Here is a 25,986-nt window from a genome sequence, read left to right on the forward strand (position 1 = left end):
GCGCGCGCTGCTCGCGGGTCCTCCAGTACCTTCGGAGCACAAGGTCGTCAGTTCCGGTTCCGACCCGTCGGGTCCTTCTCGGGTCTTACTTGTTCAGCCACTCGGCCACCGCCTTGTTGTCCACGCTCTGGGCCGGGTCGCCGCCCTCGCGAGGCTCCTCCCTCTTCAGGCGCGAGAACGGGTGTTTCTGACAGTGACGGTTGGCGTGAGTGAAGCGGTTCCCACATCCTGAGGAGACATTGAAATCATCATCGAGTGACACCTGTCTGACGATTCAACGCATCACAGGTCGACGTCGTGTTATCTTTTGATCGACCGTTCGAACCAAACGATAACGAAAGAACACGAAGATCTTCATCAGATCCATACCTTTCTCCGAGCAGACGAAGGGCTTCTCTCCCGTGTGCAGCCTCTGGTGGGTCTTCAGTTGACCGCTCTGGACGAACGCCTTCCCACAGTTGGGGTAGTCGCACAGGTACGGTCGCTCACCTGCGGGTTCGTCACGTTAGACGTGAAGCGACACACACACACACACACGTCTACACACACCTGTGTGCGTTCTCTTGTGAGCCTGCAGGGACTTCTCTCGAGGGAAGACCCGGTTGCAGATGTTGCAGCGGATGCGGCTCGAGGACGTCTCGCCCTCGCTGATCAGCTCCCGCACCGTGTCGGCCCGAGGTCGTCCTCGCCGGATCCCGTCCTGAGACACCAGGATTATCAATGGAACATCTTCCATCGTCACAACTTATGGATATTTTAACAAATCAAATCTTATCTATTACACTATAGTGTGAGACTGGATCTCTTTTGAAGACATTTTTACTCTAATAAATAAGATTTGATTTCGTTAAAAATCACCATCACAATAATTCAGTCAACATTCTCTTTATACATTATTGCAAATACAAACGTAGACTTTAAATGTATCATGTTTTACATTTTTAATAATTTAATCTCAACGTAATTTTTTCTGATTTGTTTATTTTCTGTGTTTTAATTTAAAAAAAACGAAAAACGTTGAAGCGCAACTTCTACTTCCGGACACGCTTTTGGCGCGCTGAGTGACGTCACGCAGGAGCAGCTGCTCCACAACCCGGAAGTGGTCGGGGTTTAAAGCCACACGTCACACGTTATTGCGCGGGCGTTTTTTTTATTTTTTAAATGACTCGACGTCAGACACACGCGCGCGCGTCAAAAACCATCATCGCGTTTTTTAACAACTGTCACTTTTTTGCACACGAGTCACGTGACGGACTCACAAACACAGTTAAAGTGAAGAAGCGAGGGCGCATGCGCAGCAGCCTCGCCGGACAGCGCGGCTCACCTTGAGCGGGTCTGGACCTGACGTCACGTCCGCCTCCCTGGCGGCTCCTGTGGGGGACGAGGCGCCGCTGACAGATCCCGGGCTCAGCGACACGTTGTGCGCGTTCTCGCCCCACTTCCACGGGTAGACCATGAAGTCGCTGAAGCCCGGGCTGGCGGGGGTCCTGGCCTCGGTCCGGGGCGTCTTGACGGGGGTCGTGGTCTTGATCACCGAGACCAGGACCCGCTTCGGGGAGTCGCTGCAGAAAAGTTTGTTGTCCGTCATCGCGAGAGTTTGAAAGTCTCGAGAAAGTTCCAGAAGTGAGAATAGTTCAGTGACCAGAGAGAAGTCCCATCATGCTCAGCACCGTCAGTGAGGACGTGTTTCCACGGACACACTCACGACACTCTGACTTGTCCCGCGTTGCAAACTGGCGCTCGAGCGGCTCGCGGACCAATGGGCTGCAGGAGTCTGACCTCACGTGACACCAACAACCAATCCTGTCATTCACTAGCTCTAAGGGGCTTGTCTCTCAGCCAATCAAACAGCTCCCTCTTGGATCTCGGCTGTGATTGGCCGTGAAGCTTCCGTCCAATAGCATTCAAAGCACCTCGTCCGCGGGAGGGTTCCGACGCAGTGATTGGCTCTTCCTGGTAAACTCGTGACCCCGCGCTCGTTCTCCCGGCCAATCAGAGCGGCCTGCGGGAGTTGAAGGGAGCCGAGGAGCAGATGTCTCTTCCCGCGCTGAGGATCTGTTTATGTTATTACATGTTTAAAGGTAAAGGCTCTTTGGCGCCAAATTACGCAATCAGCGGAAATCTTCGAACAAAGAATCTAGTGTAGGATGAACATATGTAACTAGTTAGTAGTTAGTCAACTAGTTTAACTTTGATAAACCTCAACTTGATGTCTTTGAATTAAAACACAATCATCACATGTTTATAACGTGTTGTTAGCATGTTATAAACATGTTATAAACATTTTATTAACATGTTATAAACATGTTATTAACATGTTTACAAGTCATGATTGTTCAAGTGCATCTTCATGTAATAAAGTGTCAAGAACAGACGTCAAATCTAATCTGATTTTAAACATAACAAACTAGATTCTGTAGACTTGACCTTTGACCCTCCTGGGGTCAGAGTAGCCAATCGAATCCCTGACAGCTATTGATTTTATTTCAATTGTAAAAAAACAACTGTAAAACTTATTGGAAACAAAGTAACTTCTTGATTTAGGAAATGATCCAATCATTGAGTTAATAACATGGATATTGATCGTGTTTATTAACAATCTTTCATCTTCGTTTGATCTTTTTATAAACGTTTGTACAAGTTTTACATTAAACTCCTCTTGACGACCCCTCACTGCGTCTGTGACCCCTGAACCGACCGCTGAACCTCATGTTGTACATGTTGTCGTTCTCACACAGATTATACATCAATGTATGATCGTTTCATTTTTACTGGACTGTGAAACAATATTCAACTTTAAAAAAGACTGAAACATTGAATTTCTTTTGCTAAAATATAATTGTTTACATTTTTGTTAATGATATATTTTATTCCATTCATCAGATCTTCGTGTCGTACATTAATTCCTCAGTTTATACTGTAGTATGAAGTAAATAATCATGAATTAAAATCAAGCTAAAATATTATTTTGTTGTGTTTTATAAAACATCAAAACAAATCTCGTATAAAATCACTTTTATATCTTACATTTTTTGACACAAACTAAATTCCTATCGTTAGACTGAGTCTGGAATTGAATGATAGACAGAAATACAAACGACATGACCTTTGACCTCAAGATGGCCACTCTGTCCAGGTTCAACTTCATCGAAAACAAAAAATAAACTCAACTTGAAATGTACAAACATTTATTGAGAACAACATAAAAACATGTGTATAAAAAGTTTAATAACATTGATTTATTTCTGCTCGTGGGGCCACACTTTGACCCTTGACCTCCTCTGTCAATCACTCCGGCAGTGAACATGTAAAGAATAGTTTTAAAATATAATTTGTAAACGTAACAAACACAAGATTCTAGAGCAGACCACGTGACCTCGTGAGGTCAAAGATCAAGTCACTTTTATTTCTGTTATCATCACTAGACTCTCAATATTATTGTATTTATTGCCAAAACAAATATAACAAGAATATTTATAAATGAAACATTATATCAGATCAAAAATAAACAAGTTAAAGTGATAGAAAACACAATAAAAAACAACATGTTAGTATATTTCGCTCGAAGTAATGACTTGATATTGTTTTATATTTTAAATGTATAAATGTTACACATGACGTCATCGTGACGACACAATCATGTCTTCATGTCATCAACAGTTACAGCTGCTCCAGAACTCAAGGTCAATCAAGGTGATCAATCACGTCACGACTCACCTGCTTCATTATGACGCGCGCGCGCAGGTGTGAGTCTGATGCTCGCTGAGACGTTCAGGTGTCATCTCGCTCTTAGCACCGGACAGACCGCAGGTGAGGAGCCGCAGGTGAGACAGACAGGTGAGCAGGTGAGACAGACAGGTGAGCAGGTGAACCCAGAGATGCTGCCGGACTCGTACGGCTGCGCGACCGCGAACCGGTTCGTGAACCTCCTGGACGATGATGCGGATCCGTTCGACCTGATCCACGTGGCGGAGGAGAAGAAGGAGAAGAAGGAGAAGAAAGAGAAGAAGAAGAAGGACGAGGTGAAGGTGAAGAAAGCTGGTCAGAGAGAGTCTCAGAAGGAGAGAAGACTCCCGCTCATGGAAGCCGCTCCAGGTGCGTCTGTTAGCATGTTAGCTTAGCTTCACCTGCACAGGTGCGTCGCGTTTGGTTGATTTTAATGTCATGGATTCGAAAAGATTGTTTTAATGTTGAGTCTTAAGAGTTAAATAAACACGTTTGTGTTGTAAAAATATGTTGTGGCGACATTTAAGATTAAAATGAAATAAATGTAATAATGAGTTTGTTTGAAACTGTGGCAGTAAATCTGTACATTTAGACTTAAATATGAATCTAACACTTTACATTTAGACTTAAATATGAATCTAACACTTTACATTTAGACTTAAATATGAAGCTAACACTTTACATTTAGACTTAAATATGACGCTAACACTTTACATTTAGACTTAAATATGAATCTAACACTTTACATTTAGACTTAAATATGACGCTAACACTTTACATTTAGACTTAAATATGAATCTAACACTTTACATTTAGACTTAAATATGAATCTAACACTAACTTCTCAGCATCAAAATCAGACTTTGAGTTGCGAAAAACACTGAAAACAATCCATTTTTTTTCCATTCATTTAAAAGATAAATGTGTTTAAAAGAAATGTGTTTAAAAGATAAATGTAATGTTAAGAAAATAATGTAAAAACTGTTTTTAAATAAATGTAAAAAGACTTCAATGTGTAATAAATGTTAATGAATGAACCAAACGAGTCACAGGAAGTGATTCAGGAAAAAAACTAATTTGTCGCAACTTAAACATTTAATTTAAAGAGGTCAAGAGGTCGGTCGAGGCCTCGATCACGTGACCTTCATGTTCTCCTGCAGCTCCCAAGGTCGAGGAGCGTCGCGAGAACAAAGACCCGGAGACGCCGCGGCCGAAGAGAAACGTTGCGTTCGAGGACCCGCGGGAGTTTTCAACCTTCAGGTTCGCTCGCAGTCCAAACCGTCGCCTCCATCTTGTCGTTTTCCTTCTTTTGCTCAGATCCTCGTACGACCCCGAGTCGGAGGGTCGCGGCAGAGGAGGGGTCAGAGGTCGCAGAGGAGCCAGAGGAGGAGGAGCCGCCCGTAACCATGACAACTACACCTTGAGAGGCAAACGAGAGTTTGATCGACACAACGGAACGTACGTCTGGAGGAACATGTTTATTCATCAGAATATTGATTTAACATTTAAGAATTTAATTATTATTTTAACGTTGAATCCAATCATTTCTATATTGAAATGTTTCTTTGAATTCAAAACATTGAATATAAATGGATGTTATATATTCTTCAATAATTAAAAATATATTTTCTAATTTCCATTTTTTAATTTAGAAAACCTCACACAAATGTCAGTCACACCAGACCAGCAGGTCGATCCAAGAGTCATGTGATCATCTGTGCGTCACATGATTGCTCTGGTGTCACTAATGTTGTGTTGAATTTAAAATGATGACAATTTAAATAAAGATTTTGCAGGGAGGTTTTCAAACTTGTATCTTGGATTTATTTGAATGAGAATCAATGCTCAACACATGACGTGAACATGTTGCTGTCGTCTGCTCAGGGGCGTCTCTCCGGACGAGAAGCGAGGGGGCCGAGGCCCCTGGAACTGGGGCAGCGGCGTGGACGAGCCTGCAGGGTCAGTGGTGGCCACTAGAGGGAGGTAACGTTGACACTAACTGTGTTCGTGTGAAGCGAGGACATGGAGGTCGACGCCCGAGCCAGACCCGAGGAGCCTCGAGACGACCTCAAGCCGTGAGTCCATCGACCCGCGGTAACCATGGCGACGTGTGAACGCGTGAGTGTCGTGCAGCGCGGCGGACGAGTGCGAGATGGTCGTCCAGCTGGAGATGTCTCTGGACGAGTGGAAGTCCCTGCAGGAGGCCGGTCGCTCCAAGACCCAGTTCAACATCCGCAAAGCTGAGGACCAGATCCCGTCCAAGGCCAAGGTCATCCACGAGTCCAATCGTGTGGAGGTGAAGAACACGCGTGTGACCACGAACACGCTTGAGTCATGTGACTTTAACGTGATCCAGAGGAACTGAAAACATATTTATTTATCTTCACAAACGCATGATCAATGTTACACAACAACTACACAACAACTACACTTCTGTCTTCGCTAGGACTCGAATCATTTGACTCATGGATCGTTTCATGACTTTCATCTTCAAACAGCAGCTGATTTGATTGACACACGGCTGATCCAATCAAATCTCTTACTGCTCCAATCAGTGGGCGGAGCTTACGACAAAGCTTCTCATTGGTTGATGTTGTAACTTGTGGTCCAATCAGCTGCAGCTTCACTAACATGTTCTGTGAGTGTGTAGAGTCAATAAAGTTGTTGTCATAGTAACACAATCAAACATGTTAGTCATGTGACTGAACTGATGACATCATCACCGAGTTTATGTCAAAAGTCGGGTGTCATGTGACTGGCCTGTCAATCAAGTGATGTGATGGAAATGTCACGTATGAACTGTGAACATGTTTTCTCGTCCGATTTCAAACACGACTCTCGGTTCAGGTTCGTGCTCCGAGCTCTTGGTTCTTCATCGCTGTCGCTGGACCATGATGTTCGCTCATGATATAGTGATTTCCTCAGATCCTGAAGGAGACTCTGGAGAACATGGAGGACGAAGGTTCTTTCCTGCGACGCTCCGTCAACGACATCACTTCCCTCCTGGACATCAACTTCGGGAGCCTCGGGCGACCGGCTCGCGGAGGTCGTGGCAGAGGAACCCGAGGAGCATCTTCTGGAGCCGCCATGAAGCCCAGACCCGTCCTGGAGCAGCAGGTTTGGTTCTGGACTCATTTATTATCTGATGTGAGGTTTCTTTGTGAAGAACGATCGTCTGATGATTTACGTTTAAAGTTATAAATAAAGTTAAGACATAGTTCTTAGATGTACTTTGAAGTTCTAGTCACAATAAGTTGAGTCAAGATTACGTCGTGAATGTTTTTAACCCATTGAACGTGACGTTGCAGGTTCTGGACTCGGCTCCAGACCCGGACGACCCAGAAGACTTTCCTGCTCTTTCTGCCGGAAAATGAATCCACGCTTGTTGATAATAAACACGTTTGCAAGACGAGCTGTTGTGACTCGAGACGACTCCTGGTTCTGATCATGTTTTAATGGAGTCGAGATGAACTCGAGACTCTCTTCAAACACAGGATTAACATGTGGTAGAAAATATTTACAAAATATATGAAATGTTGACGTATTTACAGTGGAAGAGAAAATATAAATGTTAAAAACGCTTCCGTCACGATGGTGTCGTCTTCAGGGGTGAAGATCTTCTTGCTTCGTCTTCGAGGGTGAAGGTCTTCTTGCTTCGTCTTCGAGGGTGAAGGTCTTCTTGCTTCGTCACGAGGGTGAAGATCTTCATGCTTCGTCACGAGGGTGAAGATCTTCATGCTTCGTCACGAGGGTGAAGGTCTTCATGCTTCGTCACGAGGGTGAAGGTCTTCTTGCTTCGTCACGAGGGTGAAGGTCTTCTTGCTTCGTCACGAGGGTGAAGGTCTTCTTGCTTCGTCACGAGGCTGAAGGTCTTCATGCTTCGTCACGAGGGTGAAGGTCTTCTTGCTTCGTCACGAGGGTGAAGGTCTTCATGCTTCGTCACGAGGGTGAAGGTCTTCTTGCTTCGTCACGAGGCTGAAGGTCTTCATGCTTCGTCACGAGGGTGAAGGTCTTCTTGCTTCGTCACGAGGGTGAAGGTCTTCTTGCTTCGTCACGAGGGTGAAGGTCTTCTTGCTTCGTCACGAGGCTGAAGGTCTTCATGCTTCGTCACGAGGGTGAAGGTCTTCTTGCTTCGTCACGAGGGTGAGGGTCTTCTTGCTTCGTCACGAGGGTGAGGGTCTTCTTGCTTCGTCACGAGGGTGAAGGTCTTCATGCTTCGTCACGAGGGTGAAGGTCTTCTTGCTTCGTCACGAGGGTGAAGGTCTTCTTGCTTCGTCACGAGGGTGAAGGTCTTCATGCTTCGTCACGAGGGTGAAGGTCTTCTTGCTTCGTCACGAGGGTGAAGGTCTTCTTGCTTCGTCACGAGGGTGAAGGTCTTCATGCTTCGTCACGAGGGTGAAGGTCTTCTTGCTTCGTCACGAGGGTGAAGGTCTTCTTGCTTCGTCACGAGGGTGAAGGTCTTCATGCTTCGTCACGAGGGTGAAGATCTTCTTGCTTCGTCACGAGGGTGAAGGTCTTCTTGCTTCGTCACGAGGGTGAAGGTCTTCATGCTTCGTCACGAGGGTGAAGGTCTTCATGCCTCGTCACGAGGGTGAAGGTCTTCATGCTTCGTCACGAGGGTGAAGGTCTTCTTGCTTCGTCACGAGGGTGAAGGTCTTCTTGCTTCGTCACGAGGGTGAAGGTCTTCATGCTTCGTCACGAGGGTGAAGGTCTTCATGCTTCGTCACGAGGGTGAAGGTCTTCATGCCTCGTCACGAGGGTGAAGGTCTTCATGCCTCGTCACGAGGGTGAAGGTCTTCATGCCTCGTCACGAGGGTGAAGGTCTTCATGCTTCGTCACGAGGGTGAAGGTCTTCATGCCTCGTCACGAGGGTGAAGGTCTTCATGCCTCGTCACGAGGGTGAAGGTCTTCATGCTTCGTCACGAGGGTGAAGGTCTTCTTGCTTCGTCACGAGGGTGAAGGTCTTCTTGCTTCGTCACGAGGGTGAAGGTCTTCATGCTTCGTCACGAGGGTGAAGGTCTTCTTGCTTCGTCACGAGGGTGAAGGTCTTCATGCTTCGTCACGAGGGTGAAGGTCTTCATGCTTCGTCACGAGGGTGAAGGTCTTCATGCTTCGTCACGAGGGTGAAGGTCTTCTTGCTTCGTCACGAGGGTGAAGGTCTTCAGCGCAGCAGAGGAGCTCTAGGTATGGAGTGACTGTGGAAGAGACGCCTGGTTAGTCGGGGTCACACGCAGCTGTCAATCACAGAGAGGAATAGATACCAGAGCCTGGAAAACCGCATTGATTGCAAAGAGCTGCGAGCTTTACGTCCTCTGGAGACGGTTCGTCTGCAGCGAAGGCGACAGAAGATGAAGATCAGCAGCAGGAAGAAGGAAAGAATCGTGACTCATGGATCTTCTAGACTGACTCGTTAATGATCCGAAGATGACGTTAAACTCTGACTCGTCTGAAATCTACTCGTCAGCCTGAGGATTGTATCGATTTATTCATAAATGACCAAAGAAAAGGGTTTTCTGTGTAAATAACTTATTTTAAACTTACTTTTACAGCAGGAATTAAACTAAATGTCACTTAAAAGAAGCTTCAGATTCAGCTGCTGCTCCTTCACTGTCTTTTTATAAAGACTTTTGGTTATTTTCTCCCTTTTTCTGTCAATGTATGAACATGTAAACAGTTTCAGTTCTGGTAGTTATTGTTTGTTATAAATCTTTATTGTTGAACAACTAAGGTGTAAATGTACTGATAATGAACCAAATATTAATCATCGTTAAAACGATCAAATCCAAACAATTTAAATTTGTTCTGATTTACAAACGTCCTGATGATTCCTGGATCATGTGCTACATGCTAACATGCTAACATGGACTGAGCAGAAGACTTCGAGGTCAAAGGTCAGTCTGAACATTAGTAACTTCCTCAGAGACTCAAGAATTTTCACTTGTTTTGATTTTCAAACTCGTTCCAGTCTTAGCCACGCCCCCCTCACCCAGCAGGCCTGTGATTGGTCGACACCTAGAATTATTCCACGAATTTTAGACAAACTTGTGATTGAATTTATGTTAAAGTAATATTTATGATTATTCGAGGTTCGTTTTACAAGAAATAAAATAATAAACGTTTAAAGTCCTGTCGTTCTCCGAGCCTCTGACCACGCCCTCTTCCTGATCATGTGACTGGAAAAAACTTTATTGCTCATTGTTGCCGAACATTGTTTACCTGCAGCACCTGAAACTGTTCGTTACATGTAAATAATTGTATGAGATAAAGTTAAAAACATGTTTTATTAACATACAAGTTACATTTAATCTTATAATAAGAATATTATACTATTTTATTCACTGGAACTTTAATTATTTTAATTATTGATTTTAAATGTGACAAATCAACAAGTTACTGTAAAACTAATATTGTAAAGTGAGTTCACGTCGAGGAATCAAAGGTGTGTGTCAGGTGTGTTCAGATGTGTGTGAGGTGTGTTCAGATGTGTTCAGGTTTGTGTCTCGTGTGTGTCAGGTGTGTGTGTAAGGTGTGTTCAGATGTGTGTGTCAGGTCAGGTGTGTGTGTCAGATGTGTTCAGGTGTGTGTGTTCAGGTGTGTGTGTCAGGTGTCTCGGGTGTGTTCAGGTGTGTGTGTCTCAAGTGTGTGTTCAGGTGTGTGTCTCAAATGTGTGTTCAGGTGTGTTCAGTTGTGTGTGTGTCTCAAGTGTGTGTTCAGGTGTGTGTTTCTCAAGTGTGTGTTCAGGTGTGTGTCTCAAGTGTGTGTTTAGGTGTGTGTTGAGGTGCGTGTCTCAGGTGTGTGTTCAGGTGTGGTCAGGTGTGTGTTCAGGTGTGTGTCAGGTGTGTTGAGGTGCGTGTCTCAGGTGTGTGTCAGGTGTGTCTCAGGTGTGTGTTCAGGTGTGTGTTGAGGTGCGTGTCTCAGGTGTGTGTTGAGGTGCGTGTCTCAGGTGTGTCAGGTGTCCGTCAGGTGTGTCTCAGGTGTGTCAGTAAAAGAGTGAAAGGTTGAGCGACACGAGCACAAGAGTCAGAGATAAAGTTTGTTGAAAAGTCTCACTGATGCTCTGAAGCTTCTCTCCATGTTTAAGTTGAGTGAACACGTGTCACATGACTCACGACCTTCACTGTCACATGACTCGCTGTCGTCCACAAATACATTCAAGTTTCCCTGAGAGCTGAAGAGTCTGGAGCCTCGTGGAGAACTGAAGGAGAAGCAGCGTTACTGTCACACCTGAGCAACCTTTGACCTTTACCTTAGATGATCTTACCTTAGATGATCTTACTTTAGATGATCTTACTTTACCTTAATTTATTTTACCTTAGATGATCTTACTTTAGATGATCTTACTTTACCTTAGTTTATTTTACCTTAGATGATCTTACTTTAGATGATCTTACTTTACCTTAGATGATCTTACCTTAGATGATCTTACTTTATTTTACCTCAGATTATCATATGTTCGATTATTTTACATTAGACTATTTTAATTTACATTACCTTTTATTATTTTTATTTTACCTTAGATTATCTTTCCTTAGATTAATTTATCTTAATTTAAGAGACTCACCTTCACAATCACATACAAACCAGATTACGTCTCATTATTAAATGAATCAAATAAATACTATTGATCTGGTTCAACTATTATTTATTGAAATGTAGTTTATTGTATTTATTTAACGTCCACTTTAATGTAATGTCTCTCACGTTATTATATTGTATTTAATTCTTCTAGTTTTATTTAATTATTTTTTAAATTCATTTTTACAATATAGTCGCTACAGAAGGTTTTATTTACAACACAATACAAGTGAATAAAAGCAGATCTTCACCTTCCAGGGACGGAGGTCCTGGTCCTCTTCCGGTCCAGCAGCTCCGTCACAGCGTTGCTGACCCTCCCGGCCTGAGCCTGCAGGACGACCCTGCTGCACACACAAGGTCAGACTCGACATGACACTCGCGACCTTCAACCTACTTTGGAGACTGAGACGAGGACCTGGTGTGGATCTTGTTCTCCTCCTGCCTGTGGACACATGGAGATATGAGTGCAGTTCTGACCTGAGCCGACAGGAGGCGACAAAAGCTCGAGAGGAAATGATAATAATAATTGTCAATATAATTCAAAGCCCATGAATAATAACAGATTCAAGTAGATAAATGTTAGATTAAAATTATTCTATACGTATACGCCATACTTAAAGTAATGCTAAAAGATAATCAAAATATAAAGAATAAATTACTCGCTTCATCTAAGAGCTTAAACGTTTGACGACACATTCACATCAACATCCACTCAGACTGATTCACACTGTTTTAAGACAAGCTTGGATCAGAATTAGATACGACACCAGTTATTTATCTGTTTATCTTCAAATCACACCTTAAATCGTAGATCAAAGAACGAACCAAGACACACCCGGGAAAGGGGGGATAAAGACGGAAGAGAAGATAACCCGAGAACATTTGAAGGATTAGATTACAAGAAAACAAACTAGGATGTCTCTCTGCGGGGATCGGGACACAGGGAACTTGAAAGAACAATTTGGCCGGAAAAGACGACCCCCTGGGCGGGAAACTTTCCTTAAATATAGCGATGTTTCTACAGATCGGGACCTTTTCTCCCGAACTATTGACCTGTACAGTCGCCGGAAGAAAGTGTGTTCGATCGATCGTAAAGCTTGTATTTTGTTTGACTTGAAGCAGCGAATAAACGATCCGTGACACACTATTGATTGTTCATCTTTCTACACAAAGCGAAGCATTAAGAACCGGAACGGAAGTGACGTTGTGTTGGAGCGACGAACGGACTCCATTGCTGTGTCTCAAATCGCATACTAGCTACTAAAAGTTAGTATTTTTAGTGCGTTAGTGCGTCTCAATTCTTAGTATGCGAAATTTAGTGCGCCATGCATACTAAATTGGCGTACTAACACGCCCACAAAACTAGCATGGTTCGATGGACACTAACCACACTAAACAGCCGCCATTTTAGTGACGTTTTAAACGGAAGTTACGTCATATATAAATGCATATATATGCATATACTTAAATGTGTATTTTCAGCAGCAGTAGGAGGATAAACACGTCTTCGCTGCTGATACCAGCTTAAATATCTCGCGATTATTTAGATTCTCATATTTTTTCTTTATTTCTTTTTCCAAAGTTGCAATACGTGCTGCCAGCAGGTGTCGCTAGCGTTCAAACAGCTGCTTGAAACATCGTTAAATAGAAGTAGAAGAAGAAGCTGTCATGTGATTTCCGGTTAGTGTGTAGCTTCAGGGTTTGATTTGAGACATACTATCTGTGGAGGATTTGCGTACTAGTTAGTATGTACACTAAACTGATGCATACTAACTTCTAGCATACTAAGATTAGTATGCGATTTGAGACACAGCACAGGTTTTGATCGTTTTAATCACTTCAGGAGGAGGATCTAAAAAACATTTTGAGCGGCAAAAAAACGTGATGATAAGTTTTCTTTTTTAACAAAAACAAGTTAGTTGTTAGATTAGATTATTTAGATTCATAAAGTGCTGCTAACGTTCACGGAAGTAACAACAAAACAACCACAACTCAAGTGAGTTCAGTGAAGTGCGAGCACCACTGCCACCTACTGTCGTGGTCGCGTCATTACATGAAGAAACATCGTCGTTCACTGAGAGGAAGTGACGTCACGTCCTTCATCCCAGAGACTCATGAAGATCAAAGTGATCCTCGTGTAACATATTAATAATACCTTTGATTCTAGACACACAAGCAGGAAACACAGGAGGGAGGAGCAGCAGAACTACAGCCATCTGTGGGATCCAACAACAAGACAAACAACAACAAGACAAACAACAACAACAAGACAAACAACAACAACAAGACAAACAACAACAACAACAAGACAAACAACAACAAGTCAAACAACAAGACAAACAAAAGACATCAATGTGTTTCCACTGGATCAGGAGGTCACATGGTGTCACAAACCATTATTTATACTTTTAAATGAACAATATTTAAGATGTTTTTTCATTGAGATGGTTCATGAGTGACGTCACTAGGGGGCGCTGTAGTTCTTATGAAAATGATTGACAGGTGTTTGTTTACATGTTATTATGAGAGTAAAGTGAGATTAATTATTAATTATATGATATATTAACGACTCGTGACATGGATTAATATGGAGCATAATTTGACGCTGTTTAAGAAAAACACTTTTTTAGCATCAATAAAAATACTAATACTAATACTAACAGTTAGTTCACTCGCATATAATAAAATAAACTACAAGAGAGTAGATTTAACTTAATGGACATGTTTGTGATTTAACTTATAAATGTTTCAAGATGATATAAATATAAAATCTTGACTAGATTCTACTTTTCTGTCTTGATGTTCAGTTTATTTAAAAGATAATGTTCAGTTCCATTAAAACTGCACCAGATTTAGCTCTAGATGCTAATTTCCATGTGTCGTCCTCAACAAAGATACAGTTTACACAAAACAAACAAATAAAGCAAAAACACAACTTTGTTGTTAAAGTTCTTTGTGACTCTGGTCTAGAAACATCTTTACTGATATAAACGACTTACTGGTGACATGCTAACATGCTAACATGCTAACATGGACAGTAAATTTGAGATCAAAGTAGTTCAAGTTAATAATAACAATAATAAATTGCACTTTTGTGTGCAAATGTTTATGTTAATAAACATCTGTTGTTTATTTGTTGACTTGTTTGTCAAGTGTGTAGTGTCGCACACAATGACATCACTCATCAATAGTATGTAACTTGTGTATTTAAAACAAGCTACAATGTAAACAGTTCATACGTCAGTAACATGTTCAATAATGGTAATAAAATACACAAGTATTAAACGTTTTGTTCGTCGTCGAATCACACAAACTATTTTAAAGTTCAGATGTTAGTTTGTGACACAACATAGTTCTGATGCAACACATGTAACACGTGTAACACATGCAACACATGTAACACATGCAACACATGCAACACATGCAACACATGTAACACATGTAACACATGTAACACATGTAACACATGCAACACGTGTAACACGTGTAACACATGTAACACATGCAACACGTGTAACACATGTAACACATGTAACGCGTGTAACACATGTAACACATGTAACACATGCAACACGTGCAACACGTGTAACACGTGTAACACGTGTAACACATGTAACACATGTAACACATGTAACACGTGTAACACATGTAACACATGTAACACATGCAACACGTGCAACACGTGTAACACGTGTAACACGTGTAACACATGTAACACATGCAACACGTGTAACACATGTAACACATGTAACACGTGTAACACATGTAACACATGCAACAAGTGTAACACATGTAACACGTGTAACACATGTAACACGTGTAACACATGTAACACGTGTAACACATGTAACACATGTAACACGTGTAACACATGTAACACATGCAACAAGTGTAACACATGTAACACGTGTAACACATGTAACACATGCAACACGTGCAACACGTGTAACACGTGTAACACGTGTAACACATGTAACACATGTAACACATGTAACACGTGTAACACATGTAACACATGTAACACATGCAACACGTGCAACACGTGTAACACGTGTAACACATGTAACACGTGTAACACATGTAACACATGCAACAAGTGTAACACATGTAACACGTGTAACACGTGTAACACATGTAACACATGCAACACGTGTAACACATGTAACACATGTAACACATGCAACACGTGTAGCACATGTAACACATGTAACACATGCAACACGTGTAACACATGTAACACGTGTAACACATGCAACACGTGTAACACATGCAACACGTGTAACACTCTGATCCAGCTTTTGAAGAACATTGACAGAAAACATGACATCGACCTCATGCTACCACACACACACTCACACACACACACACACACACACACTCACACACTCACACACACACACACACACACTCACACACACTCACACACACACGCCTCCATGCATCAAGGTGTCATGCAAAGCAGCAGGTCTTTGATGTGCAGCAGAAATAATGAGATGATGATGATGATGAAGAAGATGATGATGAAGAAGATGATGATAAAGATGAAGAAGATGATGATGATAAAGATAAAGATAAAGATGAAGATGATGATGAAGATGAAGAAGATGATGATGATAAAGATAAAGATGAAGATGATGATGATGATGTAGAAGATGATGAAGATGAAGAAGTTGAAGATGAAGATGATGAAGATGAAGATTGATGATGAAGATGTAGAAGAAGTTGAAGATGAAGATGATGAAGATGAAGATGAAGATGATGATGAAGATGAAGATCATCAAAGGAACATCAACAACGAGCAGGTATTTTGTGACGACGACGCATTCAAGTGTGAGAAGAATCTTTGTTTATCATTGTAACACAAGACTCTGTTGTGTTGTTGTTGTTGTGTGTGATGTGAGTCTGTGTTTCAGTCGTAGAGACTAATGTATTACACAATCCAGTCATGTGACCTCCTCTCTCACACACACACACACACACACACACACACACACACACACACACACACACACACACACACACACACACACACACACACACACACACACACACACACACACACACACACACACACACACACACACACACACACACACACACACACACACAGACACACAGACACACACACACACACACGTGTGAACGACAACATCCAGCCTGTTATGAACTCCTGTCACTGAACTCCCATGATGCCTTTCTACACACTGATCCATTTCTTGACGGCTGATTGGTCGATACCATGCTGTGTTTAGATTCTACGTGTACGTCAAAAGTCTATGATTGGTTGTCTGGGCAGCAAAGCATGATGGGAACTGTCCAGGTCACCGTTACTGAGACGGTTGTTGAGAAACGACGCTTCATATATTGAGTTAAGTTCAAAGGAAGCACTTTAACTTAAACAATAACAGTCACAAACAAACACTATGATCCTGCGTCAGTAACGACAACAGTCGAAGAACAACTTCATGAAGAGTCGTCGAGTCCAGGTGTGTGTCCATCAACACAGGTGTGTGTCCATCAACACAGTGTTGTGTGACAGTCAGTGTTGTGCAGCAGTGAAGCTCAGGCACGTCAACACACTCACCTGCACAGGTCAACAACACCTGAAGCAGCCGCACAACACTAGCCTGACACGGAGGGCAAAGGTCAGAGTTCAACTGATCCTCAGCAGGAACTACAACCTTCACAGTCGTCACTATATACAAATATAACTACAGTTATTTAAAATATATTGATTCACGACAGTAATGTTTGTTAAAACATTAAAATATTGTAATATTTAAATTGTTCATCTTTGTTTTCTTGTTTATAAACGTTTGACGATTAATTCAAGTATTTAAATCATTAAAAACACAAACATGGAAGAATATTTGATGTTTTCACCAGTATTTGCATCAAGAACTTGTTGGAGTCGAGAAAACATACATTATCAACAGTTTTGATGTGAAATCAATGATTGACAGGTTGAATCAATGATTGACAGGTTGAATCATTGATTGACAGGTTGAATCATTGATTGACAGGTTGAATAAACAACAGCTGACAATTATATTTTGTATAATTTACTTTTATTTAATTGTTTATTAATTAATTACTTGTATTTAATTATAAATGTGAAAGAGTCAATTATTTTATTGAGTTATATTTATTTGTTTTTATAGATTTATATTTATTTGTTTTTATAGATTTATATTTATTTGTTTTTATAGATTTATATTTATTTGTTTTTATAGATTTATATTTATTAGATGTTATTGATTTATATTTATTGGATTTTATTGAATAACATTGATTTGATTTAATTGATTTATATTTATTTGATTTTATTTATTTATATTTATTTGATTTTATTGATTTATATTTATTTGGTTTCATTGATTTATATTTATTGATTTATATTTACTGATTTATATTTATTGGATTTTATTGATTTATATTTATTGGATTTTATTGAATAACATTGATTTGATTTTATTGATTTATATTTATTGGATTTTATTGAATAACATTGATTTGATTTAATTGATTTATATTTATTCATAACAAAGATACTCGTGAAAACAATAAATGTTTCTTTTCTTTTCAATTTTCATCCATTTTGTGATTATTAGTTTTCCTCAAAATAATTTAATTCCTTGTTTAAATATTTAGAAAACAAGTGTTTATTTAAAAAGTTGGTTTTATAAACATTTAAACATTGATTCGATCGATATTATTGATCTTTAGGATGAAAAACTGTAACATTGATTCATCGAAACAAACAGGTTTGGTTCCAGAACCTTCTGAACAGGAAGTACTTGAACAGGAAGTACTTGAACAGGAAGTACTTGAACAGGAAGTACTCACGAGAGCGAGCCGGTGCTTCTGGACTGTCTCTTGCTCTTCAGCGCCCGGAGCTCGTCGCCCTGAGTCGGACCCGTGCGCTCCTCCTCGTCCAGGTACTGTCGGTCCATCAATCAATCAAACACTGTCAACAACGGGTCAACACGTGAACACGTACCAGCTCCACGTCTTCGTTGGCGTTCCTGCCGTTGATGGTGATGTCATCCACGCCCGACAGGATCCGGGTCACGGCCACTTTCCCGCTCTCTCGCTCCTTCAGCATCTTCCTGCGGAACACGTCGCCCTCGGCCCACAAGCTGTTCTGCTTCCTGTCAGAAGAACCTCCTGTCAATCAAGTCCAAACCCTCGTGACCCGGACCCTCGCGACTCACTCCTCCACGAAGTTCTGCTGAGGCCCGATGATGGACCCGGGTCTGCAGATGCGGATCCAGGCGATGACCTCGGCCGCGGTCAGACGGTAGTGTTTCATCATGTAGCAGCCGATCAGAGTCCCGGTGCGACCCAGACCCGCTGAAACACACCAGCGTCAGAACCTTCGCTCGGAACCAGAGAACCTTCGCTCGGAACCAGAGAACCTTCTCTCGGGACCAGAGAACCTTCTCTCAGGACCAGAGAACCTTCTCTCGGAACCAGAGAACCTTCTCTCAGGACCAGAGAACCTTCTCTCGGAACCAGAGAACCTTCTCTCGGAACCAGAGAACCTTCTCTCGGAACCAGAGAACCTTCTCTCGGGACCAGAGAACCTTCTCTCAGGACCAGAGAACCTTCTCTCGGGACCAGAGAACCTTCTCTCGGGACCAGAGAACCTTCTCTCGGGACCAGAGAACCTTCTCTCGGAACCAGAGAACCTTCTCTCGGGACCAGAGAACCTTCTCTCGGAACCAGAGAACCTTCTCCCGGGACCAGAGAACCTTCTCTCGGGACCAGAGAACCTTCTCTCGGAACCAGAGAACCTTCTCTCGGGACCAGAGAACCTTCTCTCGGAACCAGAGAACCTTCTCTCGGGACCAGAGAACCTTCTCTCGGAACCAGAGAACCTTCTATTGGAACCAGAGAACCTTCTCTCCGAACCAGAGAACCTTCTCTCCGAACCAGAGAACCTTCTCTCGGGACCAGAGAACCTTCTCTCGGGACCAGAGAACCTTCTCTCGGGACCAGAGAACCTTCTCTCGGAACCAGAGAAACTTCTCTCGGGACCAGAGAACCTTCTCTCGGAACCAGAGAACCTTCTCTCGGAACCAGAGAACCTTCTCTCGGGTCCAGAGAACCTTCTCTCGGAACCAGAGAAACTTCTCTCGGGACCAGAGAACCTTCTCTCGGAACCAGAGAACCTTCTCTCGGAACCAGAGAACCTTCTCTCGGAACCAGAGAACCTTCTCTCGGAACCAGAGAACCTTCTCTCGGGACCAGAGAACCTTCTCTCGGAACCAGAGAAACTTCTCTCGGGACCAGAGAACCTTCTCTCGGAACCAGAGAACCTTCTCTCGGGACCAGAGAACCTTCTCTCGGGACCAGAGAACCTTCTCCTGGGTCCAGAGAACCTTCTCCTGGGTCCAGAGAACCTTCTCTCGGGACCAGAGAACCTTCTCTCGGAACCAGAGAACCTGCGAGTCCCACCTTTGCAGTGCACGGCGACGGCTCCGTCCGAGTTCTCGCAGATGTTGAGGAACTTCCTGACGATGCTGTCGGTCGGCGAGCTTCCGTCCACGAAGAACAGGTCGTGATGCTCGAAGCCCGAGTCGGTGAAGCGCCGCGCGTCGTACATCTTCTTGTTGAGGCGCACGACGCTGCTCACGTTGTGTTTGCGGAAGTACGGGATGTAGGCCTCGGGGGCGTGGAGCGGGTACCCTGAGTGACAGACCTCCATGAATCCACCTCACACTCGAGTTTAAAGACTCGTAGTTATTATTCATATTTAGAGTTAATTTGAAGGAGAATAAATGATTATTAATGTATTTATAAACATTAACATGTTTATTTTTTTCATGTATATATAATAATTATTTCATTTATTATCCTGGTTTTATGAACATTTCTATAAATATTTTTATTTTATTTATTTATTTTGTTTCTCAACCTTTTGTCAAATATAAAAAATACATAAAAAACTGAAATCAACAAAGAAGTTAATGTGTAAACACATGAATAAATTAATGATGAAATAATGAAATAAATGCATAATTAAATCACATAAAAGTTAAAATGTTTAAATAAACAAATATATATATATAAACACAGAAATATAACTGTCCTTCAGCAACTATACAATTAAAGTAATTTATTCATTTAAACTTTTAGTTATGGATTTATTTCTTCCAATCATTTAATCATACAGTGTTTGCATTATTTAAAGTTTGTGTAAAAGTTGAGATTTATTTCTTTATAATATTTATTTATTCAAACATTTATTTATTCGATTATGTATTTATACATTTATTTATGTTTATCTTATCTTTGTGTTTTCATACATTAAATCAGAATTTAAGCAGAAAACTCAAAATTCAACAAAATAATAATAATAATAGTAATAATAATAGTAATAATAATAGTAATAATTGTAATAATAATAGTAATAATAGTAATAATAATAGTAATAATAGTAATAATAATAATAATAATAATAATAATAGTAATAATAACAATCATAATAGTAATAATAATAGTAATAATTGTAATAATAGTAATAATAATAATAATTGTAATAATAATAGTAATAATAATAATAATAATAATAGTAATAATAATAGTAATAATAATAATGATGTACAGATGTATTTGATTGACAGATGTATTTGAGTGACAGATGTATTTGAGTGACAGATGTATTTGAGTGACAGATGTATTTGATTGACAGATGTATTTGATTGACAGATGTATTTGTCTGACAGATGTATTTGAGTGACAGATGTATTTGACTGACAGATGTATTTGAGTGACAGATGTATTTGAGTGACAGAAGAATCTCAGATGTTGATGAAACACATCATAAATGTTTGATTGACACATAAAAACCAACCGTTCTCGATCTTGCTCTTGGGGTGAGGGCCACTGAACGCCAGGAACTTCCCTGGAATGATCCAGTTAAAGTCTCCGTTCTCCGCTCGTTCGTAATGTTCGTATTCCTCCACGTCGAAGCTGGAGAAGTCCAGCCAGCCGAACTGCAGCCCCTGGTGGACGAGGCAGGAAGTGCGTGAGAGCGCGACCAGACTCGCAGCAGAAGCTTTGAGACTCACTCTATGAATCGCCCGAAGACAGTCCAGGATGTTGAGGTCGTAGGTGCAGGTCCCGTAGGAAGCATCTCTGTGAGGAACATCATGTCATGGTTTAGAAGAACTCGTGTGACTGAAGTGTGTTCGAGACACAAAACTGACCTGAAGGGCAGGTACGAGTTGTTGTGGGACAGCAGGAGAGCGTGGACCTCCTCCGGACTCATCTTCAGGTGCATCACCTGAGAACCATGCGGATCAGAACCTTCATCAGACGGGGAAACAGGAAGTGGAACTCACGGCGTAGGATCCGATCAGGTAGGCGGCGTTGGCTTGTTTCCTCTGATCCCCACACGTGTAGAAGATGATCTTCTTCCTGGAGATGGTGAAGGACTGGAGCAGAGACGTCAACAATCAGATGTTTGATCGAGTCTGGATCCTCTGAGAGGTCAGACCTTCATGTGACCCACGTTTAAGTGTCACTGAGAGTAACTGAACTCTTTGAACAAAACTTTATTTACTTCATCTTCAATCCAAACAAGCAGTTTATCTTCAATCCTTATCATCACAGACTCAGAGTTTCTACGTCTGGTTTGAGTGACGGAGCAGAACTGACGTGTCAGCCTCAGATAAATATAAATATATATATATATGATCTAAAGTAACTAAGATTTTCTATCAAACACAAAACAAGTTGTAAAAGGATGAGGCTGGACTAGAAGGACGTGAAGCAGGATCTGCAGGTTTACCTTCAGCTTCTTGGTGAGTTTGCAGCAGAAGCGATAAAACATGGCGAGATTCAAGGGTCCGAAGTCCTCGTAGAAGCTGAGAGTCAGACCATCATTATTGATACATCAGAGCAACATCACAGTCAACAAACACACGTCCAGTGGACGACAGAACACTTCAAAACTAAATAGTATTTCAGAGTATTTATCTACTTTATATAAATTATGTTTGAAGTTTTATCAACTGAAGTGTGACCAGTAAAGCTTTTCATGTAGTTATTAATACTATTATCATGTTGTTATTAATACTATTATCATGTTGTTATTAATACTATTATCATGTTGTTATTAACGCTATTATCATGTTGTTATTAACGCTATTATCATGTTGTTATTAACACTATTATCATGTTGTTATTAATGCTATTATCATGTTGTTATTAATACTATTATCATGTTGTTATTAACACTATTATCATGTTGTTATTAACACTATTATCATGTTGTTATTAATGCTATTATCATGTTGTTATTAACGCTATTATCATGTTGTTATTAATACTATTATCATGTTGTTATTAACACTATTATCATGTTGTTATTAACACTATTATCATGTTGTTATTAATACTATTATCATGTTGTTATTAACGCTATTATCATGTTGTTATTAACGCTATTATCATGTTGTTATTAACACTATTATCATGTTGTTATTAATGCTATTATCATGTTGTTATTAATACTATTATCATGTTGTTATTAACACTATTATCATGTTGTTATTAACACTATTATCATGTTGTTATTAATGCTATTATCATGTTGTTATTAATACTATTATCATGTTGTTATTAATACTATTATCATGTTGTTATTAATACTATTATCATGTTGTTATTAATACTATTATCATGTTGTTATTAACACTATTATCATGTTGTTATTAACACTATTATCATGTTGTTATTAATACTATTATCATGTTGTTATTAATACTATTATCATGTTGTTATTAACGCTATTATCATGTTGTTATTAACGCTATTATCATGTTGTTATTAACACTATTATCATGTTGTTATTAATGCTATTATCATGTTGTTATTAATACTATTATCATGTTGTTATTAATACTAGTATCATGTTGTTATTAATATTATTATCATGTTGTTATTAATACTATTATCATGTTGTTATTAATACTATTATCATGTTGTTATTAATACTATTATCATGTTGTTATTAACGCTATTATCATGTTGTTATTAACGCTATTATCATGTTGTTATTAATACTATTATCATGTTGTTATTAATGCTATTATCATGTTGTTATTAATACTATTATCATGTTGTTATTAACACTATTATCATGTTGTTATTAACACTATTATCATGTTGTTATTAATGCTATTATCATGTTGTTATTAATACTATTATCATGTTGTTATTAATACTATTATCATGTTGTTATTAATACTATTATCATGTTGTTTTTAATACTATTATCATGTTGTTTTTAATATTATTATCATGTTGTTATTAATGCTATTATCATGTTGTTATTAATATTATTATCATGTTGTTATTATACTATTAGCATGTTATTAATACTAGTATCATGTTGTTATTAATACTATTATAATATTTTTATTAAAACTATTTTCATGTTGTTATAACAATGTCGTTATAAATACAGTTATAAAGTTTTTAATAACACAATCACGGTGTTGTTATGTTTATAAAGTTGTTATTATAAAAGGAATCTGCACTTATGTTGTTATTAAATCATTTTCCTGCAACTTAAACGTTAATTAAGGGTTAAGAGTTCCTCGTCACTAAAATAAAGTCACATTAGATCAATATTGTAAACTCTTGTAACTCAAACTCACGCTCGTTGCGGGACTTTTGAATCCTAAGCCACGCCCACGACTTAAAACCAAACTTGTTCGCTTCAGACACGATTTTAAATCTTAAACACGTGTAAACATCAACAAACTTGTACATAAACATGTAGAACATTATAAAATATAAATATATGAAACATGAACCAACTTCTCGTAGGCGAGCTCGTCGTCCACACAGAAACAGTGTCTCTCAGCTGTTGTCTTGACGCGCTGCTGCAGGACCGCGAAGTACAGCTGATCTGTGACACAAACACACGTTTATTGTGTTGTTCACACACGTTTGGTTGTGTTGTTCACACACGTTTGGTTGTGTTGTTAACACACGTTTGGTTGTGTTGTTAACACACGTTTGGTTGTTTTGTTCACACACACACTCACACACAGACACACACACACACACACACTCACACACAGACACAGACACACACACACACACACACACACACACACACCTACCTTTGATGAAGTTAACATGTCTGTCTGCGTTCATCTTCAACTCACTCATCTCTGCGACTCTTAAAGTTAAATCGTTAGTTTCTGCGGCTCTAACTTCTAGGGTTGAGGGTTCGATTCTGCTGCTGCTCAACGTGGCTCCTCCCCCGGAACACAGAGCTGTTGTTCTCAAACGTTATTGGACGCGAGAGACTCCAGGCCGCTTCTCTATTGGTCGAGCGTGTTGTCGATCAAAGTAAACCACGCCTCCTTCAGTTTAAAGTTCTCCATGTGACGCTTGTGATTGGCTGCGGGCTCGTTGCCAAGCAGTTGCTAGGACGAGTGACCAGCCAATCGTGTGCGCTCATCTCCCTGGCTCGACCCGCCTCCAGTTTTAACATGAAATAAACGATAATAAACATCATGAGCCTTTATATCAACTCTCTTGATGACGTCACGCTTCAAAGCAGGCGCAGGCTGCAGTTGGATGACGTCACATCTCGGAGTTACGTGTAAATGGCGTGAGATCGTCAAAGATGTCGCAACATGAGTGACGTGAAGAGAACCTGGTGTTTGCGTCAAACACTCGTGAAGGTGACGCTGAGGCTCGCGCGTGACGTGCAAAGGTTACCTGTGATCTCGACGTAAAGATCGGCGCGAGGCTCCGCCCCCTGCGGCGCTGCGGCGCGTTTCTTCCTGGACTCCGCGCGTCTGCGCTCGTGCTTGCGCTTCATGCTCGGGATGTGAACGCATGAGGCGCGTCAGCCTGAGAGACCTGAGACGCTGCGTCAGCCTGAGAGACCTGAGACGCTGCGTCAGTTGCTGGTTCACTTCCACCGGTGACGTCTCGAGCAGGGGCAGGTTCGGATCCCGCGTGACGTACCAGGATGAGAAGAGGATCCGGGACTCGAATCTGTTCTCAAAACTGTTGACTTTCATTTGAAATGACGTTTGTGTTTGAAGTGTATCTTTGTCAGTGAATGATATGTTTTCTATGTATTTATTTTTGTCCTGAAGGTTCGTATGTGTTTGAATATATTTTAAAACATTTCATAATCATTTATAAACATTTAAATGTTGTCGAATGAACAACAACATGATTCATATTTGAAACAAATAAAACATCACATTAATGTTTGTCGTGATCGTCAACACAACTGTTGTGTTTCCAGAGCTTGAACGATTGAATAAAGGATAGAAAAAGTGATAAAGTGTTGATACAAGGTTTTTACACATTTAAAAGCGAATAAATAGATACAAATGTGACATAAAGTTGACGATTGCATGAGAATAAAGATGGAGACGCTTGATTGAAAATAAATGCTTTATTTAAATAAACATAAGGACACGATTATGATTAATAAAAAGTGTCTTTATGCATTTCGGAGATATTATCGTACGGTAGTTGTTTTTTTAGAGTACACAGCAGTTATTAAACATGTAGTTATAAAAATAAAAATCTATTTTGTGCTTATTGTGGTTATTCTCCATTTAAAGGAAAATAGAAGTTGTTGATAAATATTAAAGCAAAAACCCTCTCATTGGTCTCTTGTGTTTGAGGTCATGG

At 40.5% G+C, this 25,986-nt stretch overlaps 3 protein-coding genes across 8 annotated transcripts in view; 1 reads left to right on the forward strand and 2 right to left on the reverse strand.

Annotated features, from left to right (window-relative positions):
- The window catches only part of znf367 (zinc finger protein 367), a 2,451-nt gene extending 760 nt beyond the window's left edge, over positions 1 to 1,691 (reverse strand). The window contains exons 1-5 of the mRNA XM_087778828.1: positions 1,325 to 1,691; positions 550 to 700; positions 370 to 489; positions 90 to 228; positions 1 to 29 (exon numbers count right to left, since the gene is read on the reverse strand). The exon at positions 1 to 29 is cut by the window's left edge and continues 760 nt beyond it. Coding sequence (XP_087634954.1) covers positions 1 to 29; positions 90 to 228; positions 370 to 489; positions 550 to 700; positions 1,325 to 1,588 — 703 coding nt within the window. The 5' untranslated portion in view covers positions 1,589 to 1,691. The remainder of the gene's footprint in view (positions 30 to 89; positions 229 to 369; positions 490 to 549; positions 701 to 1,324) is intronic.
- A 2,050-nt stretch (positions 1,692 to 3,741) lies between these two features.
- On the forward strand, positions 3,742 to 7,138 carry LOC148090184 (intracellular hyaluronan-binding protein 4-like). Its single transcript, XM_087778816.1, has 8 exons — positions 3,742 to 4,095; positions 4,887 to 4,986; positions 5,044 to 5,184; positions 5,611 to 5,685; positions 5,742 to 5,801; positions 5,860 to 6,022; positions 6,652 to 6,843; positions 7,035 to 7,138. Exons 1-8 carry the CDS (start codon positions 3,756 to 3,758, stop codon positions 7,098 to 7,100), a joined length of 1,137 nt encoding a protein of 378 aa, XP_087634942.1. The 5' UTR covers positions 3,742 to 3,755; the 3' UTR covers positions 7,101 to 7,138.
- A 1,659-nt stretch (positions 7,139 to 8,797) lies between these two features.
- cdc14b (cell division cycle 14B) lies at positions 8,798 to 25,288 on the reverse strand. Of its 6 annotated transcripts, none has more exons than XM_087778884.1 (15): positions 25,051 to 25,288; positions 24,136 to 24,226; positions 22,100 to 22,175; positions 21,651 to 21,743; positions 21,516 to 21,592; positions 21,378 to 21,444; positions 21,161 to 21,311; positions 19,762 to 19,992; positions 18,516 to 18,654; positions 18,302 to 18,452; positions 18,148 to 18,242; positions 11,696 to 11,743; positions 11,553 to 11,645; positions 8,988 to 9,053; positions 8,798 to 8,921 (listed from the first exon to the last, which is right to left on the reverse strand). In XM_087778884.1, the coding sequence occupies exons 1-15, from the start codon at positions 25,151 to 25,153 to the stop codon at positions 8,888 to 8,890; spliced, it is 1,515 nt and encodes a 504-aa protein (XP_087635010.1). In that variant the 5' UTR covers positions 25,154 to 25,288; the 3' UTR covers positions 8,798 to 8,887. The 6 variants fall into 6 exon arrangements, with proteins under 6 accessions (XP_087635010.1, XP_087634993.1, XP_087635017.1 ...); XM_087778867.1 differs by lacking the exon at positions 8,988 to 9,053 and adding an exon at positions 10,777 to 10,921 and having other exon boundaries at positions 25,051 to 25,285; XM_087778891.1 differs by lacking the exon at positions 8,988 to 9,053 and having other exon boundaries at positions 25,051 to 25,287.
- Positions 25,289 to 25,986: the final 698 nt, after the last annotated feature.

The sequence above is a fragment of the Callionymus lyra genome, chromosome 1 (assembly GCF_982586985.1).
Source record: "Callionymus lyra chromosome 1, fCalLyr1.hap1.1, whole genome shotgun sequence".
Taxonomy (NCBI): Eukaryota; Metazoa; Chordata; class Actinopteri; order Syngnathiformes; family Callionymidae; genus Callionymus; species Callionymus lyra.

Coding starts and splice junctions, on each gene's coding strand:
- cdc14b (XM_087778852.1), bottom strand. CDS start 25,153: ATGAAGCGCAAGCACGAGCGCAGACGCGCGGAGTCCAGGAAGAAACGC. Junction 21,744..22,099: donor AACTCACCAAGAAGCTGAAG/GTAAACCTGCAG, acceptor TCTCTGCTCCAG/TCCTTCACCATCTCCAGGAA. Junction 18,453..18,515: donor CAGCAGAACTTCGTGGAGGA/GTGAGTCGCGAG, acceptor TTCTTCTGACAG/GAAGCAGAACAGCTTGTGGG.
- LOC148090184 (XM_087778816.1), top strand. CDS start 3,756: ATGCTCGCTGAGACGTTCAGGTGTCATCTCGCTCTTAGCACCGGACAG. Junction 4,096..4,886: donor GCTCATGGAAGCCGCTCCAG/GTGCGTCTGTTA, acceptor GTTCTCCTGCAG/CTCCCAAGGTCGAGGAGCGT. Junction 5,802..5,859: donor CCTCGAGACGACCTCAAGCC/GTGAGTCCATCG, acceptor AGTGTCGTGCAG/CGCGGCGGACGAGTGCGAGA.